The 22,268-nt window shown below is 38.3% G+C and overlaps 1 protein-coding gene across 4 annotated transcripts; it reads right to left on the bottom strand.

Moving 5' to 3' along the window:
- Positions 1-562: 562 nt before the first annotated feature.
- On the bottom strand, positions 563-19,048 carry fxr2 (FMR1 autosomal homolog 2). Of its 4 annotated transcripts, none has more exons than XM_059508220.1 (17): positions 18,455-19,046; positions 16,172-16,224; positions 12,116-12,209; positions 10,906-10,977; positions 9,132-9,280; positions 8,210-8,303; positions 8,022-8,138; positions 7,524-7,694; positions 7,344-7,422; positions 7,093-7,202; positions 6,760-6,846; positions 5,782-6,001; positions 3,521-3,700; positions 2,694-2,897; positions 2,142-2,240; positions 1,637-1,731; positions 563-987 (listed from the first exon to the last, which is right to left on the bottom strand). In XM_059508220.1, exons 1-17 carry the CDS (start codon positions 18,503-18,505, stop codon positions 877-879), a joined length of 1,986 nt encoding a protein of 661 aa, XP_059364203.1. In that variant the 5' UTR covers positions 18,506-19,046; the 3' UTR covers positions 563-876. The 4 variants fall into 4 exon arrangements, with proteins under 4 accessions (XP_059364203.1, XP_059364200.1, XP_059364221.1 ...); XM_059508217.1 differs by having other exon boundaries at positions 7,045-7,202; positions 18,455-19,045; XM_059508238.1 differs by lacking the exon at positions 2,142-2,240 and having other exon boundaries at positions 18,455-19,048.
- Between the last annotated feature and the right edge of the window lie 3,220 nt (positions 19,049-22,268).

Raw genomic sequence — 22,268 nt, 5'->3', positions numbered from 1 at the left:
ATTCTTCTGGGTTGTCTCTTGAATCATGTAACGTTCCTCCCAGTTTATATGCTCTTACTGCATTGCTCACAATAATACATATACAAACAGACACACACTCAGAGATTAAACGCCTTTCACAAAATGACTTCAATTTGGACAAACGTCCTAATTTCATGTTTGGCATTATCAGTCTTTTCCCCCAATCTTAACCCCTCCTATTCTGCATATTCCTGTCATTTCTCCCAACAAACTAAAAACAGGAACCATCTACTTCATCCCATGAACAACGCAAATATTAAGGAGAAAGAAAAAAAAATACTCAAGTTTTTTCAAATTCAAGGCACAATGTCTCTCGGTTTCCCCTTTTTGCCCTTAAATTCAGAGTACCACAGTCTCACTCGCGAGAGGCTCCGCTTTCAACCCATTGCCTCTCCACCAGCCCCACCCTCGTTTAGCTAACACTGTTTAAGAGATGCGTCTGTTTGGGAGTGTTTCACAGTCCCACACCAGTGAGTACAAACAATCAAAAACAAACAATGACAGCAACGACAATTGCAAAAAGAAAAATTAAAGTAAAACCCAAAAAGTCACGTCCTGTTTTCTGTGTTACGTCAGAAATTTGAGTCATATCCATCAGCTCATTTCTGGCAAGCTTGTCTTACATAAGCACTAAGTACTGATAGATAGGATAAACATACACCGTTACGTGTGGTTTAAAGTAGATGCGTTCGTCATTTTTTTTTTGTATCATTTTCTTCTCATAGACTTGTATGAATTCAAGGATTTTAGTCGATTTCATTCGTCAGTTTAAAGGTTTACGTGAATGCAAGCAGGGACAGATTTCGCCATGGTGTCTTGCTTTAGACGTGGGTCTTGAGGGGGCGAGATGACTTTTTAGGAGACGCCATTCACCATGGCTAGAGCCTCCCTGGGCGATGCCACGCCATTGCTAGGGGAGCGCTTGGAAGGAGTGCGCTCTTCCTTACTCACACTAGTCCCATTTTCCTGAAGAAGAAAGAATGTAATGCAGTTTAAAACTTTGTTCTGTGCCTCATGAAACTGTCCTTTTACCCAAAGCAAGAATAAACCCCTTTAGGCTGAAACAAGAGCCCATTGCTTAACGTCGGGGTCCTGATCACCCTATCAGGGTTTATTCTGCGAGAACAATCGGCTGGATGTACATTGTACAAGTGAATAAGTGAAGTTGCACTGTAAAATAAATGTATTATTGTCATTATAATTTTTTTTTTTTTAAATATGTACGCTTTTTTTAAAATATATTTCATATTTATATTGACGTTAAAAATATAATTTCATATTTTTTTATGTTTTTAAATACAAAATATAATGCAAGTATAAATACTTAAATATTAATTTTAAGAAGAAAAAGAACGATAAAAAAAATTTATATAAAAAAGATTTTTTTTTATTATTTTATAGTCTCATTGATGAATAAATTACAACATTTTGGCCAAATTTAGCATTTTGGCTTTTTTCCTCTCAATAATTATACAAATAATAATACAAACTATTATATAAATGTAAAATAATAAATATATATTTAAAAATATTAAATAAAATCACAATGAAATTTCTCCCCAAATTGTGCAGTGTTAATCGGAGGCGAGTGTTTTGTGTTGTTGTATCTGCAGACCTTGGGGTGGGACGTGTGCTGTGTCACCTCCTCCTTCCCCGGGAGATTCTGTCTGCTCTGGGAATCGGCACGAGAGATGAAGTCAGCAACAGTAACTATATCAACAGAGAGAACAGTAGTCAGGTTGAGGCGGAAAAAACACAAAGTGATCAAACAAGGGAAGTTATCCTATTACCTACAGCAAACTCTTTAAGCTGCATTTATATCACATCTCACACCTTCTGTAGGCCATGACTGTGAAATTAATATCCCAAAAAAGACACCAAATCTGCAAATATCACCATTTACAATTTAGGTTTTTGCTAGTTTAGATCTGGTCAGCAACAACCCCGCTCTGTCCCTTCTCTCTCTCAAAAATTACTTCCGGTCACTCTCTACTAAAGCCGAATAACAAAGAGGAAAATAGCCTTAAGTTTAAATAAATCTTTAACTTGATGTTTCTCTCTCTGTAGTCCCCTCGGGCCAGTTTTGCTCCTACATCTTTGACCCCTTCCCACTCTCTCACTTGGCTGTCTGTCACGGCTGGTGGAGCCTCCCTCAGGACGATTGCCACGGTTTCGACGGCGGCGGCTTCTATTGCGGCGCTGGGGCCTGCCCTCCTCGTCTGAGAGAAATCATTAAAGACAAAGAGAGCATGAGATGCAGTGACCCATCTATTTTCGGTTTATCTTCTGAGCCAGTTCTAAGAAATTCCCATCAAGCTAATTTACTCGATCCCTTAATGATTCTTTATGACCCCCAAGGCTTTCCTAATCTTCCTAGTCTTTTCTGTTAATGCTCTCTCAAGTATACAGACACCTCTTTTTTAGAAAAGTAACTTTTTGCTTGAATTTCGATCAAATGTTCTGTTGTACAAGAGTAGCTTTTAGTTGCCATTACATTCTCTCTGTTGCATGAACTAAGAGGAAGTGTTTAAAAAGTGAATCACTGAACTAAGAGGAAGCGGTTTAAAAAGATTAAAAACTGCTTAGCAAAAATACGGTACAAATTAAGTAAACTCAAATGTTCTTCTTAAATCAACCTGTGTGTATCAAAATAAACTGAAACTTTGTTGTACCCAGTCCATTCTCACTGGCGGCTGCCTGACCATCTGATTCATTAGCGGCTGCATCCATGAGGCTGGGTTCCTGGTCGTTACGACGGCGACGTGAACGTCTCCTGCGGTCAGTGCCACCCATGCTCTCACTGGCATCTGTATCACCACCTATTTCACCTTCTCCCTCCAGCAGAGAGTACGGGTTACTGTCTGGATCTCGGAGAACTGGAATGTACACAAATACACAGATGTTCAGCAGGGCACAAATGATGATGAACATGAGATTTCTTGCACAGGCTACTAAGCATTTACATTTTTTTTTCTCTTTACTCTGTAATCATTTCACCCCATAAGTAGGGCTGGGTGATATATCTAACATATGGTCATTGGCATCTAATCAGTAAATCTGGTTCCGTGATTACCATTAAATCGCCATCACCTGCTTATAAATGCAGCGGCTTTTAATAGACAGTGCCGTAGATCACTGACAAGCTACGTAATATCACGTTCATTATCGAAGGCGATAACACGATATTGCGTAGCTATCAGTGATCTACAGCTCTGGATCATTTCGTTAGATATATCACCCAGCCCTACCTAAAAGTATGATTGATTTAGCTAAAAACCAAGGTTCCCACACCTTTTGACAGTTTTCATGTCACTTTTACTTGCTCTACTGAATGGCAATTTATTAGTGTTTTATTTTTAAACAAAGTGATTTCACACCAGAGCCATTTCTATCCAATTAAGTTTTTTTTTTTTACATCATAAACTATATTTCCTCTAGAAATTCAGATACTCTAAACCTTTTTTAAACATGGTTTTTATTAACAGCAATCAGTGTGTACCTGAGCTGATAGTGTTAGTGTTTCGGGGCCCTGGTCCTCCCCGGCCCCTACCAGTGCTGGAGCCACGGCCACGACCTCCACGCTTGGAACCCCGGTCATCTCCTCCAACACCTTTTGGCCTGGACTCCCGCTCTCCTATCTCCTCTGTCTCTGATGCATTTGACATTTCAGAGTTTGTCCCTGCAGAAACACATTGTTAATGAGCATCAGCATAAAGTTTGCATATGACTTCGTAATCCCAAAGGACGATATAAATTATATATAGCGTACAAAGGGGCCAGTTTTAGGCTACCGGTAGTTACTCCAAAAATGTAACATTTCTTTTTACTAGTAACTCCTTTCAAAAGTAATATTACTTTACTTATACATATGCCAACAGTAATTAGTAACACTACTAGTTACATTAATTTTCCTTCATTCCCCACAGAAGTTGTAATTGTGTATCTTCCCCATAAAATTCTTCTAAAATATTACTAACAATTTATTTCTGCCTCACCATTTGACCAAAATCTACACTGAATCGCAGTCAGACTGCAGTTTTTTAAAACATTGCCGTTTTTACTACAGTCATGTGTAGCTTGAAGCTAACTGTAGCTATAATTTCTCTGTTCCCCAAATATGATTATATTTATATTATATGAAGTATTTTATTAAAAGAAATCACATAAGTTAATAAGATTTTTAACTAAACTAATATAATTTTTATGAGGATCAGAGGGATGTGGCTGGGCAAGCCATGTAATGTCAGAGTAAATTAATGCCACAGCTTCCACATCTGTGTTCAGATCACAAAATCAGTGTAACGGCAATATTTCCATCCCCTGAGTGTAAGCTTTTCCATATTCCAACTTTCCTGACGCACCGGTGACGTCATGTGCCTGCGTGAGTTGTGAAAAATATGAAAATAAATCTAGGAATTATTTGATTGTTGGATTTCAAATCAGTAGGGGTTGAGGTATCAAAAATAACTAGGTAACTGCAAAAAGTAATATTATTACAGTAACTAGTTACTGCCCAACACTGGATGTGGCACATCATATGGAAAATGTATGGAAAAAGTAGTTTCTTTTGTTAAAAAACAACAACAACAAACCTTTTGATCCACAATCATGGAGCAAAATTTAGTAATGCAAATACTTCACCTAAAGATAATATGTTTTGCACAACATCAAAGATAATACTTCTTTAAAATAAGCACTTCATAACATCTTAAAGATCATTAAATATTAGATCAAGAACATCAATTACTCAATGCTGTATCTTGTGATCACGTCAAGGATCCTACAAATTTCCTGGTTTATGTAGATGTTTAGACAAGTGTTTTTGCGCCATCTAGTGGTTTAGAGCAATTCATTTCATGATGTAGAACAAGATTTCAGGTACATCTGGGTTAAAGGATTAGTTTACTTCCAGAGTAAAAATTTCCTGATAATTTACTCACCCACGTGTCATCCAAGATATTCATGTCTTTCTTTCTTCAGTCGAAAAGTAAGGTTAAGGAAAACATTCCAGGATTTTTCTCCACATTGTAGACTTCAATGGGGACCAACCTGTTAAAGGTCCAAATTGCAGTTTCAGTGCAGCTTCAAAGGGCTATACAGGATCCCAGGCGAGGAATAAGGGTCTTATCTAGTGAAACGATCATTTTCTTTAAAAAAATAAAATAATTCAAAAAAGTAATACTCGTCTTGCACTAGCTCTGCAATGCACATCCGTGACTTCATGCATTACACAGTCACATTGAAAGGTAACGTGTGACGTAGGCAGAAATACAGAGCCAGTATTTACAAGCATGGAGGATGAGGAGGAGCGTCCAAAAGTTGTATGTTGATTGACACAAATTAATGTCTTCGTGTCAGTTTCATGTTTAAAATGGTCCATTCATGTGCATATCCTGGATTCTTAAATCTGATTGTTTCGCAAAATTCAACCCTTATTCCTGGGATCGTGTAGAGCCCCTTTGAAGCTTTATTGAATTTTGACCTGCAACAGGTTGGCCCCCATTGAAAGTCCACTATATGAAAAAAAAAATCCTGGAATGTTTTCCTCAAAAACCTTACTTTCCTTTTGACCGAAGAAAGAAATACATGAACATCTTGGAAGACACGGGGGTGAGTAAATTATCAGGACATTTTTATTCTGGAAGCAAACTAATCCTTTAACCCAGCTGTACCTGAAATCTTGATCTACACCATGAAATTGATAATTAAATGTATAGGCAGACTGTCCAAAACATGAGCATCATGGGAGTTGTATCTCACCATAGCCAGAGTATGTATTGTTAGTTTTGCGTCCACGTCCTCTTCCTCCATAGGTGCGTGAGGTCTGCAGGGAGTTGGTGCTCTCGTCCGTGAGGTAACCCCGTTCACGCTCACCGGCAACCCCTGAACCAGAGCGGCTCGGGGGTGCACGATATCCCACCCCAATCTGACGGAGCTGTTCATCGATCTGTAAGCGCTCGAGACGCAACTGCTCCACCTCCTATCAGTCACAGAGAGAGAAAGCATGGTCAGGCATTGCTGTTAAACTACAAGCAAAGTTATAGAATTCAGGAATAGAGAATACAAACCTAACGTAATAATTTCTATTTTTTGTTTAATAGCAAAACTGGGAAAAACATGCTATTATTATCTATGACAATACAATATATATATGATATGTAATATAATTAATACATATCACAATATATGATTAGAAAAAAAAAAAAATATATATATTTATAGCAATAATAAAATATGATATTTATAGGGGAATTTAGATTTATTTATTTATTTTTTAATATCTAACAATATAATATATAATATAATATACAAGACACCAAAATATCAGAATTATAAAAAATATAACTAGGGATTACATAATTACAGAGGAGGGCAACGTGGTACAGCTGGGCCAGGATGGAGCGGGGAAATGGCTATTTTGAGAGGCAACGGGGTAGACAGCATGTAATCCACACTTTGACCCTCCCCCACCAAATCTACCCCCATTATGGGTATTTTTAGCATTAGTTGGTGGTTAAGTTCGACCAACAGCTTTCCATGAAGGAGGAGATCAGCTGACCAGTCAAGATCTTTAGTATGGCACAATGAATTCCATATACATCTTTGTATAATGTTTCAACATTTGAAAACTTCTGAGTCTTGTACAATAACAGAACAAACGCGGAATTTCCAGACACACTTCAGCAAATGCAAACAGTTCAGTGACTGAACATCTTTTGTGTTTGCCTGGTGACTAACCTGAAGGTAGGCCACATGGTACTCGAGCAAGGCTTGGGCGTTACTGATGTTGTCTTTGGTACCAACAAAGATAAAGGGAACCATTCCCTGCACAACAAAGGAAAAGGAGGGACAACATTTGTAATGTTCGTAAAGTCAGACGCTATCTCAGAAGTTCAATGATTAAAAATGCTCAAAATGTGTGTACACAGCTTGTTACTAATATTGTGTTGTTTTCCTCAATGAGGTTTTATTTAGCAGTAACAGTGAGAGAGGATTGTTATATCAGGTGGGCGGCTTATTCACCTCTTGGCTGCTGACAGTGTTGTCTCTGCCAGCCCCCTGCCTGCCTACCTCCTCCCTGGGCAGCTTTTTATCATTGTCCCCTTCGATCCTGACTCGAACCACGCCCGATTTGTCTACTATTTCTTGGATAATTTTGCCATTTTTGCCAATGACTTTGCCTGTTTTGAAAGAGAGCGAAAATCACTGGGTAAGAACACTTGGACTTTGGTAGACTTCCAGATTTTATGCTGAGCTAATGTCTGTCCACAAATGAACTGCATTCAGAAGTCCAAACAAAACGGGTCTAATAAGCAACTCACCTACAAGGTTCCTTGGAACCTGGAAGGAATCCTCCTTAAACTCCAGATAGGTCCTGGCCTGCTTCACAGCCTCTGGGGTCTTGAGTCAGAAAGAACAACCCATCAAAATCACAGCTGTCACTCGCCTTACATGTATTTTTATAAAAAAAGAAAAAGATGAACTCAAAAAAAAGTAAATGCCTCTCCGTAGATCCTAAATGTGCAGCTCTCTTCTTCCAGCTCAATGGCAGTGATGCCGGGTACTTTGCGGGCCTGCTGGATGTTGGCACCGTGAGAACCGATGGCCAGACCCATTAGATCCTCACGAACCTTCACTTCTTCCTGATACGCAGACGCCAGCTGTTTACTCGTCTACAGTACACAAAAAACACACAAATGTTGAGCTGGTTGTCTGTTTAATTAAACCACAAGGGGAATCCAGCACGACAACAATAACATTCACATAATAACAAGAAAAAAAAACAAAATGAAACGGAATTGCACTTACAAACAACAGTATAACAAAAAGTCTGAAGTACTATTTCTGTTAATTGGTCAAGTGGATGATTAACAGTCAATGCAGTTGTTATATCTTCACATGCAACTTTCTCTGTTACGACTGGTTAATGTATTTTGCATGTAAAATGAGTAACATAAAAAAATTACATTTAAAAATCCCCATATTGTGTATTTGTGTACCTCTAAGTGTTTAGTGGCCTCCTCGTTACGGGACATGAGCATGAGTTTGGTGCGAATACTCCGGAAGTGCATGTCACTCAGTAGTGCTGCTCGTTTCACCGTGCACTCGTTTGTAGACTGAGGAGAAACAGACAGACACGTTCAGACATATTTCATTAAGACAATGTAAATAAGAATTAAACACTGACCAGGACTATAAGTTGGTGTGTAAAGGTACTGTAGAAGATGCAGTTGGCTCCGATTGCTTTCCTGAAGTCTTTGTGGATGTTCTCAGTCAAACAGCTGCATCATTCAGAACAGAAAAGAATACATTTAAATTTTTCAAAATTATATCATTCAATTTAGGGACACATGAAATCCTTTTTTTCCCCTAAATTCAGTGTTCTCATTTTATTTTTTACTCTTATCGTCCAAAACTGAAAGGAATTAATAAAACTTTAAAACTTTTAAAATGCATTTAAATAAAACGAATTAATTTTCAACAAAACAATGCTGTTTGATTTTTTTGTCAAATAAGATGTTGAACTGTGGAAATGAAATTATGGATGAAAAATTACTTGGTTGTATGCTATTTCTTAAAAAAAAAATTAGTAGGAGCATTATTATTATTAGAAGTACATTTTAGCATACAATAATTGTATTTTTTTCATTAAATCATTTCAAGTGAAACTGAACTTTTCTTTTTTGGTGGTTTGTCATGAAGATCTTTCAGTGCAGTAGTTTTTCTGTTTGTAGCTTTTCTCAAAAGAAATGTTTAAAGCTTTTGAAATGACTTGCTTCGTTGATTTTGAGATGGCAGAAGCCAAAAACACAGTGTGCATCACGTGTGTTTGAGTATGTTTAGCAGACAAACTATGCCTCTGTTTCACAAAGAGACATTCAGAACATGCAGACTGAGCAGCGACATGCACTGACTGGCTTATGTCATGTTTATTTCTGCTGTGTGATTAATCCATAAAAGGTCAAATCTCCAGAGCCTATCATTGTTAGACAAATCTTATTGCAATCTCAATATAATATTGCTCATCGCCCAGCCCTATCACACACAGTTTATTGAGATGGACAGTCTGTGACTAAAAAGTGGTTTATTATACTGCATGTGTGACTTACATGTCTCTGAGGTCCTCGGGTACAGCGATGGGGACTTTGTAAAAGGTGTTTTCAGAGGAGGGGATGTTGGGATTGACTGGCCGGATTCGTTCCGATGTGACAATTTCGTTGTATGTGGCATCACAGGCTGCGTATTCGATCACATAGAACTGAACAGAAAAAAAACATCACAATGTACAACACACAAATGAAACAAACAAATGTTTGCATGTTGAACAGTTCATAGTTTAGGTAGCTACATTGGAATATTATACCGATTATTACTTTCTGGAATATTTTTGATTACACAAACACAGCATACTTGAATCAAATATTTGTGTATAATGACTGTTAAGATGTTTATTTGACCATTTAATAAAATCATTTAACCTCAAACCAATTTTTCATGTCCGCTAATTTGGAAAGTAGCCATGTAATAAGCAGGATAAATGAAGAGTCAGCTTTGAATCTGACTCTTGTTGGGTTTATTTTGTGGTAATGAGCAGCTGACTGTTTATCACACAAGTCACAATGGCCTCTTTCAGACTCTTACCACTTTAAAGACAAAGCAAACAGACTGAAGCTGCTCAAAGACAGTTTCTTGCGATAGACCACTAGCTCAAAATGCCAGTAACAAGTCACAGTGATGAGATGTGTTAGCAGCACAGCACACGCTCAGAGTCACTGAAGCTATCTTGCAGAGAGAAGCACTGAGCCAACATTAGGTATCTGCTGCCTGCAACACGGTAAAAGCAGCAAAGAAGAAAATCGATTGAAGACTGAAAACCAACCCTATAATAACACGGAACAGCCACATCTATCAGCGGTAACTACATTCAGTGGCCTAGTATGCAGTCAAAAACCAAATCTAAATTTGTCCTATTATTCGACTGCCCCAGTATCAGAATGAAAGAGTGCTGTATGTAACATTATGAGAGCTCTGCCTGTCAATACACATAATTAGCCAAAATGTGTGTGGAAGCAGGCTTGAACGAGACCTTATCAGGGAACAGTGGACAGCAGACATAAGCTTTGAGGAGTTTAAGCAGTGTTAATGAACTGAAATGTGTGTGTTTAAAAAAGGATAAGCTATTTATATAGTAAATGTTGTAAATGTTAGCATTTAACTTAAACCTGACAATAATGCTCCAGGTTCAAGCAAAACTCTGTGTCATGGTTACTACAAGAAATATTTTAGATGTTTAGAAAGTTTCAAATACAAATGTAAATTAATGAATTAACTTTAATTTTAGATCAACTGGGCAACACACAATGAACCAGGATGCATGTTAAATTTTTTTTTAAAGTTTAAATAATTGATTATTCTTTAGAAGTAAAAATAATTAATATTAAAGATTAATCAAACTGTCCATCAATAAAAACATTCATAAATATATAACCCTGAACATTCCTTAAACCTGATGCCTAAGCACGACCTATATAGAGGATCCCAGATGTCTTTCAACACACCTACGTTTTGCAGTTGTTTATCTTGCTCATGCATACTGAATGCATATTCTAGAGCTTAAGGCGCTCTGCTATTAGATCACCAGGGGGTTCAGTCTGACTCAATAAATGAGATCACTCTAGTGTTTATGGGTAACTGGGTCAGTGCTGCAGATGTGTTTTAAAGGCCTACCAGACCCCAAAAGGCCTGAAACACCCTCAATCAATATTCATATATTCACATTGGATTCAACTTCAGAGGCCAACAGAGTGAATAATGAGAGACAGAACCCCTGTAACCCACATCTGATCAAACATGTGCTCATGTGCACACCTGGACCTGACTTACCTCTCCCTTCATCATCCTCACCCTCGCCATCCACCAGCCGCAGGGCTCCTGATCGTTGGCTCTGGAGTAAACCTGCAGGAGAAAGACCAGGTCAGGTGATTGCATGTAGGGAAACACTGAAAGAAATGGCCAGTCTATGTGTTTAACAGAAAACAAGAAACAAATTTTTGTACTATAAAAGTGTGAGAAAGAAATAAACAATGGACAATGCAGAATGTGCCAGATATGTATGTATCTAGTGGTTGTCAATGTGTCAATACCTAGAGAATAAGATGCATAATATGGACGATTTAATGATAAAAAATAGATCTTGCTCCACACATTTGCTGAAGTTTAAAAGAACACATTCTCACGTGAATTCATCATAAAGTACTTGAAATCCAAACATGCATCAATAAAGCATCAATAAAGCATAATTAGCATAATTAGACAGTGCTGCATTATTCACTGACAATGCTGTTGCACAAACATTAAAATACTGGGTGATACTACTATTTTGACAAGTATTTTCATGTTATGACCAATAACAGAAACTGTGATAGTGGAACTGTATATTGCTTTATCCAAAACTTTATAAAAAAAATAAAAAAACAAAAAATAGTCAATATTTTGAAATTCTGAAAATTAATTCAGGCATCACAATCTCTAATATCAGCCATTAACAGACATACTGCATTTGCCTCTAAAATGGCCAAATATCAAACGATTAATTTGGCCATAGCTAATTGTGCCATTTAAGTTATACAGGTACTGGCAAGATAGTGTGTATGAACCGGGATCTTCCAACACAAAATCAAACGGACTCTTTAGTACACAATTCTGAAGGAAAGAAATGCTGGCTTTCTTCATAATACATGAACTTCTGTCTCTGAAATTACTTTTCTGCTTACATAACAATGGCTGCATGGGCAGTGAGAAAACAACACCACTGTCTAGATTTCAAGTAGATTTCAATTCTCATGGATATTTCAGATTTCTCTCTAAAACATACCACATTACCAAAGTTAAATGTGTTTAGACTGCTGTCTTTAAAGACTGGCCCATGTTTAGGGTTAAGGAAAGTGATGTAAGATGAGAGTCTGATATATGTTTTGAAAGCGGAGCATTTCAAAGGGCCTTTTCTTCAAGTGATGATTCGTATGTGGGGGCCTTTTTTCAGGGTGATGATTTGAGGAGTGTTCTGGGTGTTTCAGAGTGAATGTATCCCTACCTCCACTTCATCTCCCTCACAAATGTCCTTTTGGTAATCGGTTGGGGGTGGCAACCTCACGTCACTGAACGGCAGCTGTCTCTCTGGTTGCCAGCTTGTGGAAAGAAGCCACACACATAGACACACAGTTGTCAGGAAGTTTTCTAATGACAGAACAGGTATAACGACACCCCACCTCCAAAAACCATGGGCTCACTGGCCTAACAAACCCAATGCAGAGAGGTGTTTTTGTGCTTTTTGTTTATTATTTTTTTCCTGTCCTAATTGCATAAGCTCCTTTAAAGGCACTACAGAAAATAAAGTTATCATTATTATTAGTTTAATGGAATATATTTGCAATTTATTAAAGAGGAGGGGTGTCAACACTGAGATATGAGGGGTCACTGAGGATCTACTGAAATGAGCAAATAATATGCTCTCAGAAACACTTGTAAAAATCCAAATTTTGCATAATTCACAGGTTCAAAAACACTTGCGGTTTACCCATTGTTACAAACTTCAGACTTTTCTTCAAATCTCTCACACAGCGTCTCTCAACGCTTACTATTATAAGCAAATCAAACAAAATCGTAAGCACATGGGGTCATGGAGATGTTAGTGCTCAGCAGAACCATCCAGAGAATGGCAGGGCCACTGTCCCCTGCATGCATACCTCACCGGGCTATTTATGGATCTCAGTCAGGACGAAACATGGAGTGAGAGAAGGGGGAAAAGACAGATATAGATGTGAGGAGTATGGAGACATGGGGGAAAAAGTGGGAAGGAGCGGGACAGGAGAACTATAGCAAGTTAGCACAGGTGCTGAGAGAGACAGGCTGGAGTACATGGCTAAAGGAAAAGTGGAAGTGATCTATCAGTTAAGCTCTAAAGAAAACAAGCTGATTGTGAGATGAGCATAATCAGATCATATCACCATAGCCAAAAAACATTAACAAAAAGGCTGCATTTTAAGAGTGACCTATAATATCTGTAGAGTAAAAATGTGTTAAAATACATGTGCAGATCGATCTAATTGTTCATATTATATATTTAATAAAATAATGATTACATCCACATTTCTTTATTTATACAGAATATATACTGCTCAAAAGTTTTGGCTCAGTAAGATTTCTTTGCAATGTTTCTGAAAATACCTTTTATACTCACCAAGGCTGTATTTATTTGATCAAAATACAGTTAAAACCGTAATGTTGTGAAATATTACTACAATTAAAAAATGCTTTCTATTAATGTATTTTAAAATGACGTTAATTTCTGAGATGTCAAAGCTGAAATCACTCATTACTCCAGTCTTTAGTGTACTATGACCCTTCAGAATTTATTTGATAGAGATCTTTAGTAACAAAAGTTTTACTGTTACCTCTGATCCATTTAAAACATCCTTTCTGAAAAGTATTTTAAAATCTTACTGACCCAAACTATTGAATGTATAGTGTGTGCTTTATATGTATAATAATGAAGTTAACAAACATGCTAACAACATGCTAGAAACATGTTAATCATGCTAGAATCATGCTAGCAACATATTCATGCTAGAAACGTGCTAGTAACTTGCTAATCATGCTAACAACTTACTAAACATCCTAGAAACATGCTAGCACCATGCTAGTAATGTTAATCATGCTAGAATCATGCTACTAACTTGCCAATCATGCTAGAAACGTGCTACATTAATTCTAATCATGCTAGAATCATGCTAACACAATGCTAATCATGTTAACTACATGTAAGTAACTTGCTAATAAGCTAGAAACATGATTATAACATGTTAATCATGCTAGAAACGTGCTGGTAACACCCTAGCAACCACCCTGAGTACCCTAGCTATCGCATAACACTTTAGCAACCAATCCAGGTACCCTAGCAACTGCATAGCAACACCTTAGCAACCACCCCAGTAACCATAGCAACCACACAGCCACTCCCTAGGAACCGCCTAGCAACACCTTGGAAAAAATCCCAGGGACCATAGCAACTGTATATTAACACCCTAGAAACGACTCTCTGTGCCCTAACCGCATAGCAACACCCTAGCAATGTCCCTCGGTACCTTAGCAACTGCATAGCAACACCTTAGCAAACACCCCGTGTGCCAAAGCAACCTCATAGCAACATCTTAGCGACCACCCTGGGGTACCATAGCAACCACCCCGGGAGCCATAGCAACTGCATAGCAGCACCCTAACGACCACCCCAGGTAGTTTAGCAACACCCTAGCAACCAACACAGGTACCCTAGCAACCATATAGTAACACCCTAGCAACCATTTTGAGTACCATAGCAACTGCATGCAACACCTTAGCAACCACCTAAAGTACCTTAGCAAGCGTATAGTAACACCCTAGCAACGGCCCTGGGTATCTTATCAACTGCATGGTAACACCCTAGCACCCACCCCAGTTAACCTAGCAACCGCATAACACCCTAGCACTTTTGGAGAAAAACAATGGCACAATAAAAAAAAATAATTTTCATGTCTATGTCCAATCCCTCACTTTTCCTAGTTATATAAGGTAAAAAAAAATTGTACCTTTAATGTTTCACAAACTTTTCCTACTGGGCCTCCCTTTTGTAGGGAAAAATATTTTTAAGGCAACTTAAAACTAATTATTATGTTTTGAATATCGATATTTTTCTTACAAAAACGCATTGACTCGCTATGGGAGGCCTTTGTTCACCCCCCAGAGCTGTGAGAGACTCTTTTTTTTTTATTTTTATGGATGGGCGCTTATTTAACTTCTTTTGGACTGAAGCACTGCAACACCCACTGAGAGGCATTAAACGGCTTGAAAGATCAAAGACAATTTTTAATACAAGTCGATTTGACCGGAAGAAGAAAGTCATAAACCCCTTTCACACTGCACGTCGGACCCGGCATATTGCCGGAACATTGACGGGTCGCCTTCTGTGTGAAAGCAACCACGTCCCGGGATTGATTCCGGCATTGAACCCGGGTCGGGGACCTAGTAACATTGCCGGGTTCAACCCGGGACGAGCGCTGTGTGAACAAAAGCCAGATCTAATGCCGTGTCGAAGTGATCGTTATTGTGTGACTCTTTTACCGGCTGTTTTGAAGGAAGATCAATGTTCGCGACGAAAATATATGTGCAAACTGTAATGAAGCAGAGATCAGTTAGTTCCTCACTTTCCGCGCTGACGCCGAGATCGTTCGCTTGCTTCAGTGAAAGTATATCGTGCCTAACGTTTTTGACTCGTACATTACACGTCACGCCCTGATGTCATGTGTCGTTACGGGATCTTTACAGGTTGTGTGTGAAAGCACGCACATATCCCGGGTAATCACTGGCAGTGTGAAAGTGCAAAATCTAGCGACCCGGGAACAATTGCCGGAACACTTTACCCGTGTATTTGCCGGAATGGCAGTGTGAAAGTGGCTATATACACCTAGAATGACTTGAGGGTGAGTAATTTATGGGCTAATTAAAATTTTTGGGTGAACTAACCCTTTAAGCTTTAAAGTGTTCCATCCAGGTCACCAGTAGCAAACAATGGTGCCCTGCTGGCCAGACTTAGTAATTACACAATTTCAAGCATTTTATCTGCGTTATATGTTCTGTAAAAAAAAAAAAATTATCATATCGGGGCAGCATATCCGCCGATACCGATATCAGGACAGGCTCATACCGACCGATAAAAATCTGCAAAATGATATATAAATCGGGCTTTAATACATACATATATGGGCCCACCCATACATCATGTCTTGTGTAGAGCAATGGTATTGCACTTGGTATTTAAATAATAAAATAAAATAATATATTTTATAATTATTTACATTTTTATGAATTTAAATAAAATCAACAGAACTGATGGACCGACTGCAGTACCATTGGTAAAACACCCTGTTAAAGACCCTAGAGATACATACACTGCATTTTAACAGGGTAAAACTCTTCTCTTCTTGGCTAACATTATATTTTTGTTGGTTGTGTAGGTGGCAAAGTTTGAACATTCATCACAAGCAAAACCTTTTGAAACAGGCAGAGGCTTTGGGAAAGAGTAGGCCTATGTACAGGAAACGTTCGGCCAACTTACTTGTTTTCAAAGACTATTGTGAGGGAGTCTTCATGTACATCCTTGATGAAACCCTAAAAAAAAGAAGAGAAAATATGTAAATAAGCATAAGTATTTTACATGGAACCAAGTTCGAATCTGTTGATGAGGGAGCAACATTGCTAACAACATCTTTGTGAAATGCAAAGGTGATATAAGCACGTGCTTTTATTCATTAAATTTATTAAACAGACAAAGTAACATGTATATATATGCTTCAAATGTGGAAACAAGCACGTCACAGGTGTAGTATTTGCTAGCTGGTGAATGTGAGAAGTAATTGGGCAGTTGGGGGGAGGCACCCAAAGTCCCCTCCTCAAAATCTGTTCCTCATCCATCATTCCTCCTTCCTCCACAAATCTATCAGAGCTGCCATAAAACGATTACTCCAGTCGCCACCCCAATCATAGCTCAACGACATACAGACAATGCCTAATATGGGACGGAGAGATTGAGACGAGAGAGAAAGAGAGAAAATTAGACAGAACAAGCACTACTATATAACCTGCTTGAAAGAGACTGGCTGATCTCAGGATAACTGCCCATAATGCCTGCCCATTAACAAATCAGCAAATAGCCTGAAAGCAACTGGGCAGTCTTTTTTATATAGACTGTCCTGTATTGAATCCATTCCAACATACTAGATTGAAGTCACATATTCCTATGTCTTCTGACGGTTAATCCTAGGAGAGGCACAGAGTCTTACATTAGGGTGGCAATTTTGGGAATGTGACACTACAGACGTGGCAGGACTCAACTGGATGAGTGGCAAATAACTAATCCATGATGGAGACTCTTGGCCATGTGTGTCCTCCATTCATTGCCCCGCATGTGGGGAACCTTACAGAAACCTTGCAAAAAAATACAGAAGTCATATGAACAGAACAGAAGAGAGACTAAACCGGCAAGTATTGATCTTTTACATAACATTAAAATGAGGGGTCATGGAATGGAAAGTAAAGAGAATAAAGGATAAAACCAGAGAGCAGTGGTAGTAATAGTATTGGTGGGGGTTGTACAGTGTTGGGTGTCAGCAACAAGATCACCTGTTCCTCTCCCACCTGCTTTGGTCCCTCAAGAGTTTTACAGCTCGAAACAGCCGTCACTGTCACCTTAGTGCAAAATAGTACATCCCTAAATAAAAAACTCGTATAACGTATAACATAAGCCCATCAATACATAATGTTTCATTCGGTTTGTTCTTAAAACATAAAAAAATTAAAAACACTGGGATTTTTTTTTGCCAAGGATTTCACACTTCCGCTGAGTTGGAAGAAACATGTGATATGTATTTGTTGTGCTTTATGACATACATTTGTGTGACTTTGCAGCTGGAGCTTGATAATGCTGGAGGGTCACACTACAACATTTAAAAGCCATGTGATTGATCCATCACCAGGTACTTATCTCAGTCTGAACAAATTCACCTTCATTAGGCAACAGTGGCTCAGAAACAAATGTTTGCTCGAAACAACCCATTTAAGTTGATGCAACACTATCACAAAAACCATCATGTTTTCTCATCACAAAAGCCGGACTGAGTGGTTTCCCACAGAATAACCTGAACTCAAGCTGACAAAAAGAGGACAGGCTTGTGAACACAGAACCAATGGCACCAGATTTCACATATGCCTGAACACAACGTAAACCTGACACTTTGATAAGCTTAAAAACAAGCTCACAACCTTCCAGTGGGCAGTCCACATAAAAATGATTGAGTCATTAAGGAAGAATGACAACGTCAGACACCATTGACTTTCACTGTCTGGAAAGGATGCAAGAAAGTAAATAATGTCAGTCCCCAGCAACTCCTTTTGTGGCCCACAGAAGGAAGGAAGGATTTGGAACAACATGAGGATTATAAATGATGACAAATTTCATTTTTAGCCTAACTATTCCTTCAAGCACTAATGCCCCATTATGTGTCTCAAAACACCCATGTGATGTTTAGAAAAGCTGCCAAGGTAGGGCAGCTCACTAGATTTTGAGAACCAGCCACCAGATTCTAATCAAGAGACTCACTGAATAACAGAATTTGGTGCTTGTATGGTTTACTAGACGAGAAAAAAATTATATCATATATATATATATATCCATCAGGCCGATGAATAGCGAGCAGGTCAAAACAACAGAGCGCCCCTTACATCATGGGCCTCTTTGAAAGTGATACACATCATCGCATCACACCTCCAGTTGTCCTGACCCGTTTGAGCATACGTACACTATATCTTAATGGTTTAATATTGTTTTTTAAAACGAAGTTACCTTGTAGAAGGCCCCGTTTGAGCCGCGGACCTCCACCGCCAGCCCGTCCATGTTCGTCGGCGTGTCCCCACGACTGTGCCTCTCTTTGGGCGCTACGAGAGCGTGCGAGTCCGGTACCACCCCCAGCTTCACGGGCCTCTCGCCGTTCTCCGGCCGCTTGTGTGTGTCCAGTGTTTCGGGTGGGAGAGGGGGCAAAGGTGACGGGGGGAGCACAGGAGCCACGGGGAAGGGTTCAGCTCCGACACCCTTTCCAGCGGGACACGTTAGTAACTCAATGACGGCTGCCTAGTGTGCGAGGGAAGCTCGCACGAGTGTCGTAAGAGGCGAGTCTGGAGCTGGAGTGATGCTGTCTGATGACGGTGGATGTAAACGAGGTGTTAGCACAATAGCTAGCGCAGCCGCTAATCAACGGTCACCGACACCTTCTAGCACTTGAACTCACGGCTCCTGCATATGTCGGGGTGTTTTTCGTGGGAATGCTCTCTACTATGTCTGAGAACGCTGTTGATTAGGACGTTTGTTCTTTAATAAGACTGTGGTGATGCGCTATTTCACCCTTCCCCTCCAACACACGCCGTCAGAGTGGAGCAGCAAGACTGTGAATGACCCCGAAATCCCCACCCCTCTCCACTTCACGTCCCGCCCATCTTAGCTTTCGTGGTTATGATTGGTCTATCGCAGTGCCACTCACACACAGCTGGGATCTGTAATTGGTGGAACCGTCGGGGGGCCGGTCGACGCGGACCCAGGGCTCGCGGCTCCTGGTTCCCCGGGCTTGTCTTATTAGCGCCAGTCGTGTAGTTGCTATATTTGGGTGGCTCTGACGGTCCGGTTCACAAAAACTCTGATACATGTCATGTAAAGAAAGACGACAGTTTCCAGACGCGCTTTCTTTCTCTATACTGATATATTCTAGGGAACAATTATTAACTAACATGAGGCGAATATTTATCTTACGCAGAATTTTGGAACAGTTGCTTTGGGCCTTTCATAATCTCAGACATACTGTGAAACCGCATGAATCATGAATTGTACTTAATTTATTTGAAACACACTGGTTTCACTTTGAAGGCTTTGGTGCTTAATGTACAACTGATTGATTTTGTACGACAGATGTTTTTTTAATCTTTAAAATATCCTGTTTTTCTTTTTGAATCAGTCTCGAGTTGAGTTCTAAACTAGTGATAGTTAAGTGATATATCTAATATAAAATAAAACAAAAGGTACCATTAAGATTACATAAGCTCAAAACATTAATAAAAAAAAAATGTCAACAGGATATTAGGATGCTTAACAACAGTTGTGAAAGGTGTAAACTGCTCCAGGATGTTGGCTGATTTAATGTTATTATTGCGTAAGAAATGAGACGCCAAGCAGTTTGACCAAATGAGAGGGTGAGGAACTCAGGAGGGGGTTAAAGGCATGAGGCAGCTGAAGACAGCAGATGTTGAAGGACATGTGTCATACATCAGAGGATGTGAGGAAGTCTGAGCAGATCCAAGCAACTGCATTTTTGAAGGGTTTCATTATATAAAGTGAACAGAAGATACTGTTTTATAAGAAATGTGGCACATGATCCTTCAGAAATCAGTCTAATATGTTGATTTGGTGCTTAAGAAAAATTTCTTATTAATGTCGAAAACAGTTAAAAAACAGGAAATGAACAGGCTATTTTTATTTAACACTGATGCATTGAATTGATCAAAAGGGACAGTAAAGACATGATAATGTTAGAAAAGATTTCTATTAAAATAAATTTAAATAAATTCTATTCTTTTGAACTTTTGAACTGAAATTGTTTTGAAATTGTTATAATAATATTTCATAATATAACTATTTTACTTTATTTTTTTTTATCAAATAAATGCACATTTCTTACCATAAGATGCTTCATATCATTTTTTAAAAGTAATAAAAAAATAAAAATAAATTTAAGATCTTTTAAAGATGGTTTATAAACTGAAGGTTGGTGACAGAATTTTCCCACTGAGGTAGAAGTCAGTCAAGGCCAGTCAAAGAAAACAACAGAAAACCATCTGTAGTAAACACACTCATAAGTGACATTTTAACACCAACAGAGGGTAATGTCCATATGTCTGCTCAAATTGAATAGCATCTTTTATCCACAGAGCAGCAGTAGGTGCATCTATGAATTAAGGAGCTCTGAATTGTTAACGCAACGGTTGTCGGTACGGTCTGGCAGTTATGTAGCTGTGAGAATTAGGTGTCTCTTTTATTATAAATTATAGTGCATGCTTTACAGTTGCTCAGTGCTATTATACTTATTTATTTGTTTACATTTTAGAGCTCATTCAAATGCAGACATTAATTTTGAAATCTGTCATCTTTCTGATCCAGGTTCTTATTTGGGTTGTAAATTTCATGATACTCATTCTGGAGGCACAGAAAACTAACGTCATTCTCGGATTGTTAGATAGCAACATAGGAACATACATAGTCTCAAGCCTTTTAATATGTGCATTTCAAGAATCAGGAACTGCATTTACTTTATATGCACTTATGCACCTAATGTGAGCTTTCATTTTCAGCATGATAAATGAACCAGAAGCTATAACAAACACTTTTTTTTTTACTAACGATTTCACTCTTACAACAAACGATTAAAATATTAGAAAAAAGGAAACAAGTTTTGGAAATAATAGGAAAAAATGCAGCACATTACTGTTTATCAGTGTTTATTGTTGCATAATCATAATGTTTTACATTCTATTTTAAAAAAAGAGTAGGTGGTATGTAATGCAGTACTTTATTATTCTATTCTGAACAGCCATTTTCTTGCTAAGGTGAACGTATTGATATACATTTGAGCCATCTAATGTAAAGGCACCCAAAGCAAACACATGCAGTCTCATTCTAGGCATGTAGGTTCTTTCATTTTAGCAGTGCAGAATCTGATCTGACAGCATATGTATGCATTGGCCTGTCTTTGATTATGTCCTCCAGTAGGTGTCAGACCTGATTTGGAAATCCTTAAAACAATTAAGAAGAGCTTGACCTTTGCTCTGGTTTCTGACTTGCTGTGATCCAGGATCTTTGGTTTTTAAGCAGCTTTTTCTATAATCCTGAACCAGTTCTATTTGCTTATTTCTCACTTTTATAACAATCTTGTGTTTCTGTTAAAACAACAGGGTATAGCAGATTTTACAGATGTTGGACACAAAACTGCCATTCAAAAATTGGATGTCAATATATTTATTTTTATTTTTTTGAAAGCAAGAATTTAATACTTTTGTTAATCAAGGAGATATGAAACCGTTGAACAGTTTGGAAGCCAGTTTTTACCACGGAGTTAAAAAAAAAAAAGAAATCTTTTTATGTCACAATTCAGACTTTTTTTCAGATTTCATAAATGAAAAAAGTCAGAAATGGAAGATAAAACACAGCCTTACCTTCTCACAATTCTGAGTTTATATCTTGCAGCTCTGTTTTTTTTCACCCATGGAATAAAAAGTAAAAAAGGTAATTGCAACTTTTAATCTCACAATTCTATGTTTTGTTTTTGCAAAGTAAATTTATATCTCACAATTGAGACTTTTTTCCTCAGAATTTCTCTCGCCGTTCTGAGAAAAAAGTCTGAACTGGGAGATGTTAATTCAGAATTTTGAGAAGAAAAAAAAAGAATTGTGAGATAAAGATCTCTTGCAATTACCTGTTTTTTATCCCATGGTGGAAACAATTTTCCAAAGTCAAGACTTTTACATGGTTACAAAAGATTTATATTTCAAATAGATGCTAGATGCTGTTCTTTTAAACTTTATATTCATCAAAGAATCCTGAAAACAAAGTATCACCG

Source organism: Carassius carassius, chromosome 2 (genome assembly GCF_963082965.1).
Source record: "Carassius carassius chromosome 2, fCarCar2.1, whole genome shotgun sequence".
NCBI classification, from domain to species: Eukaryota; Metazoa; Chordata; class Actinopteri; order Cypriniformes; family Cyprinidae; genus Carassius; species Carassius carassius.
The sequence above is the reverse complement of the archived record's forward strand: the minus strand, read 5'-3'. Positions and strand labels throughout refer to the sequence as shown.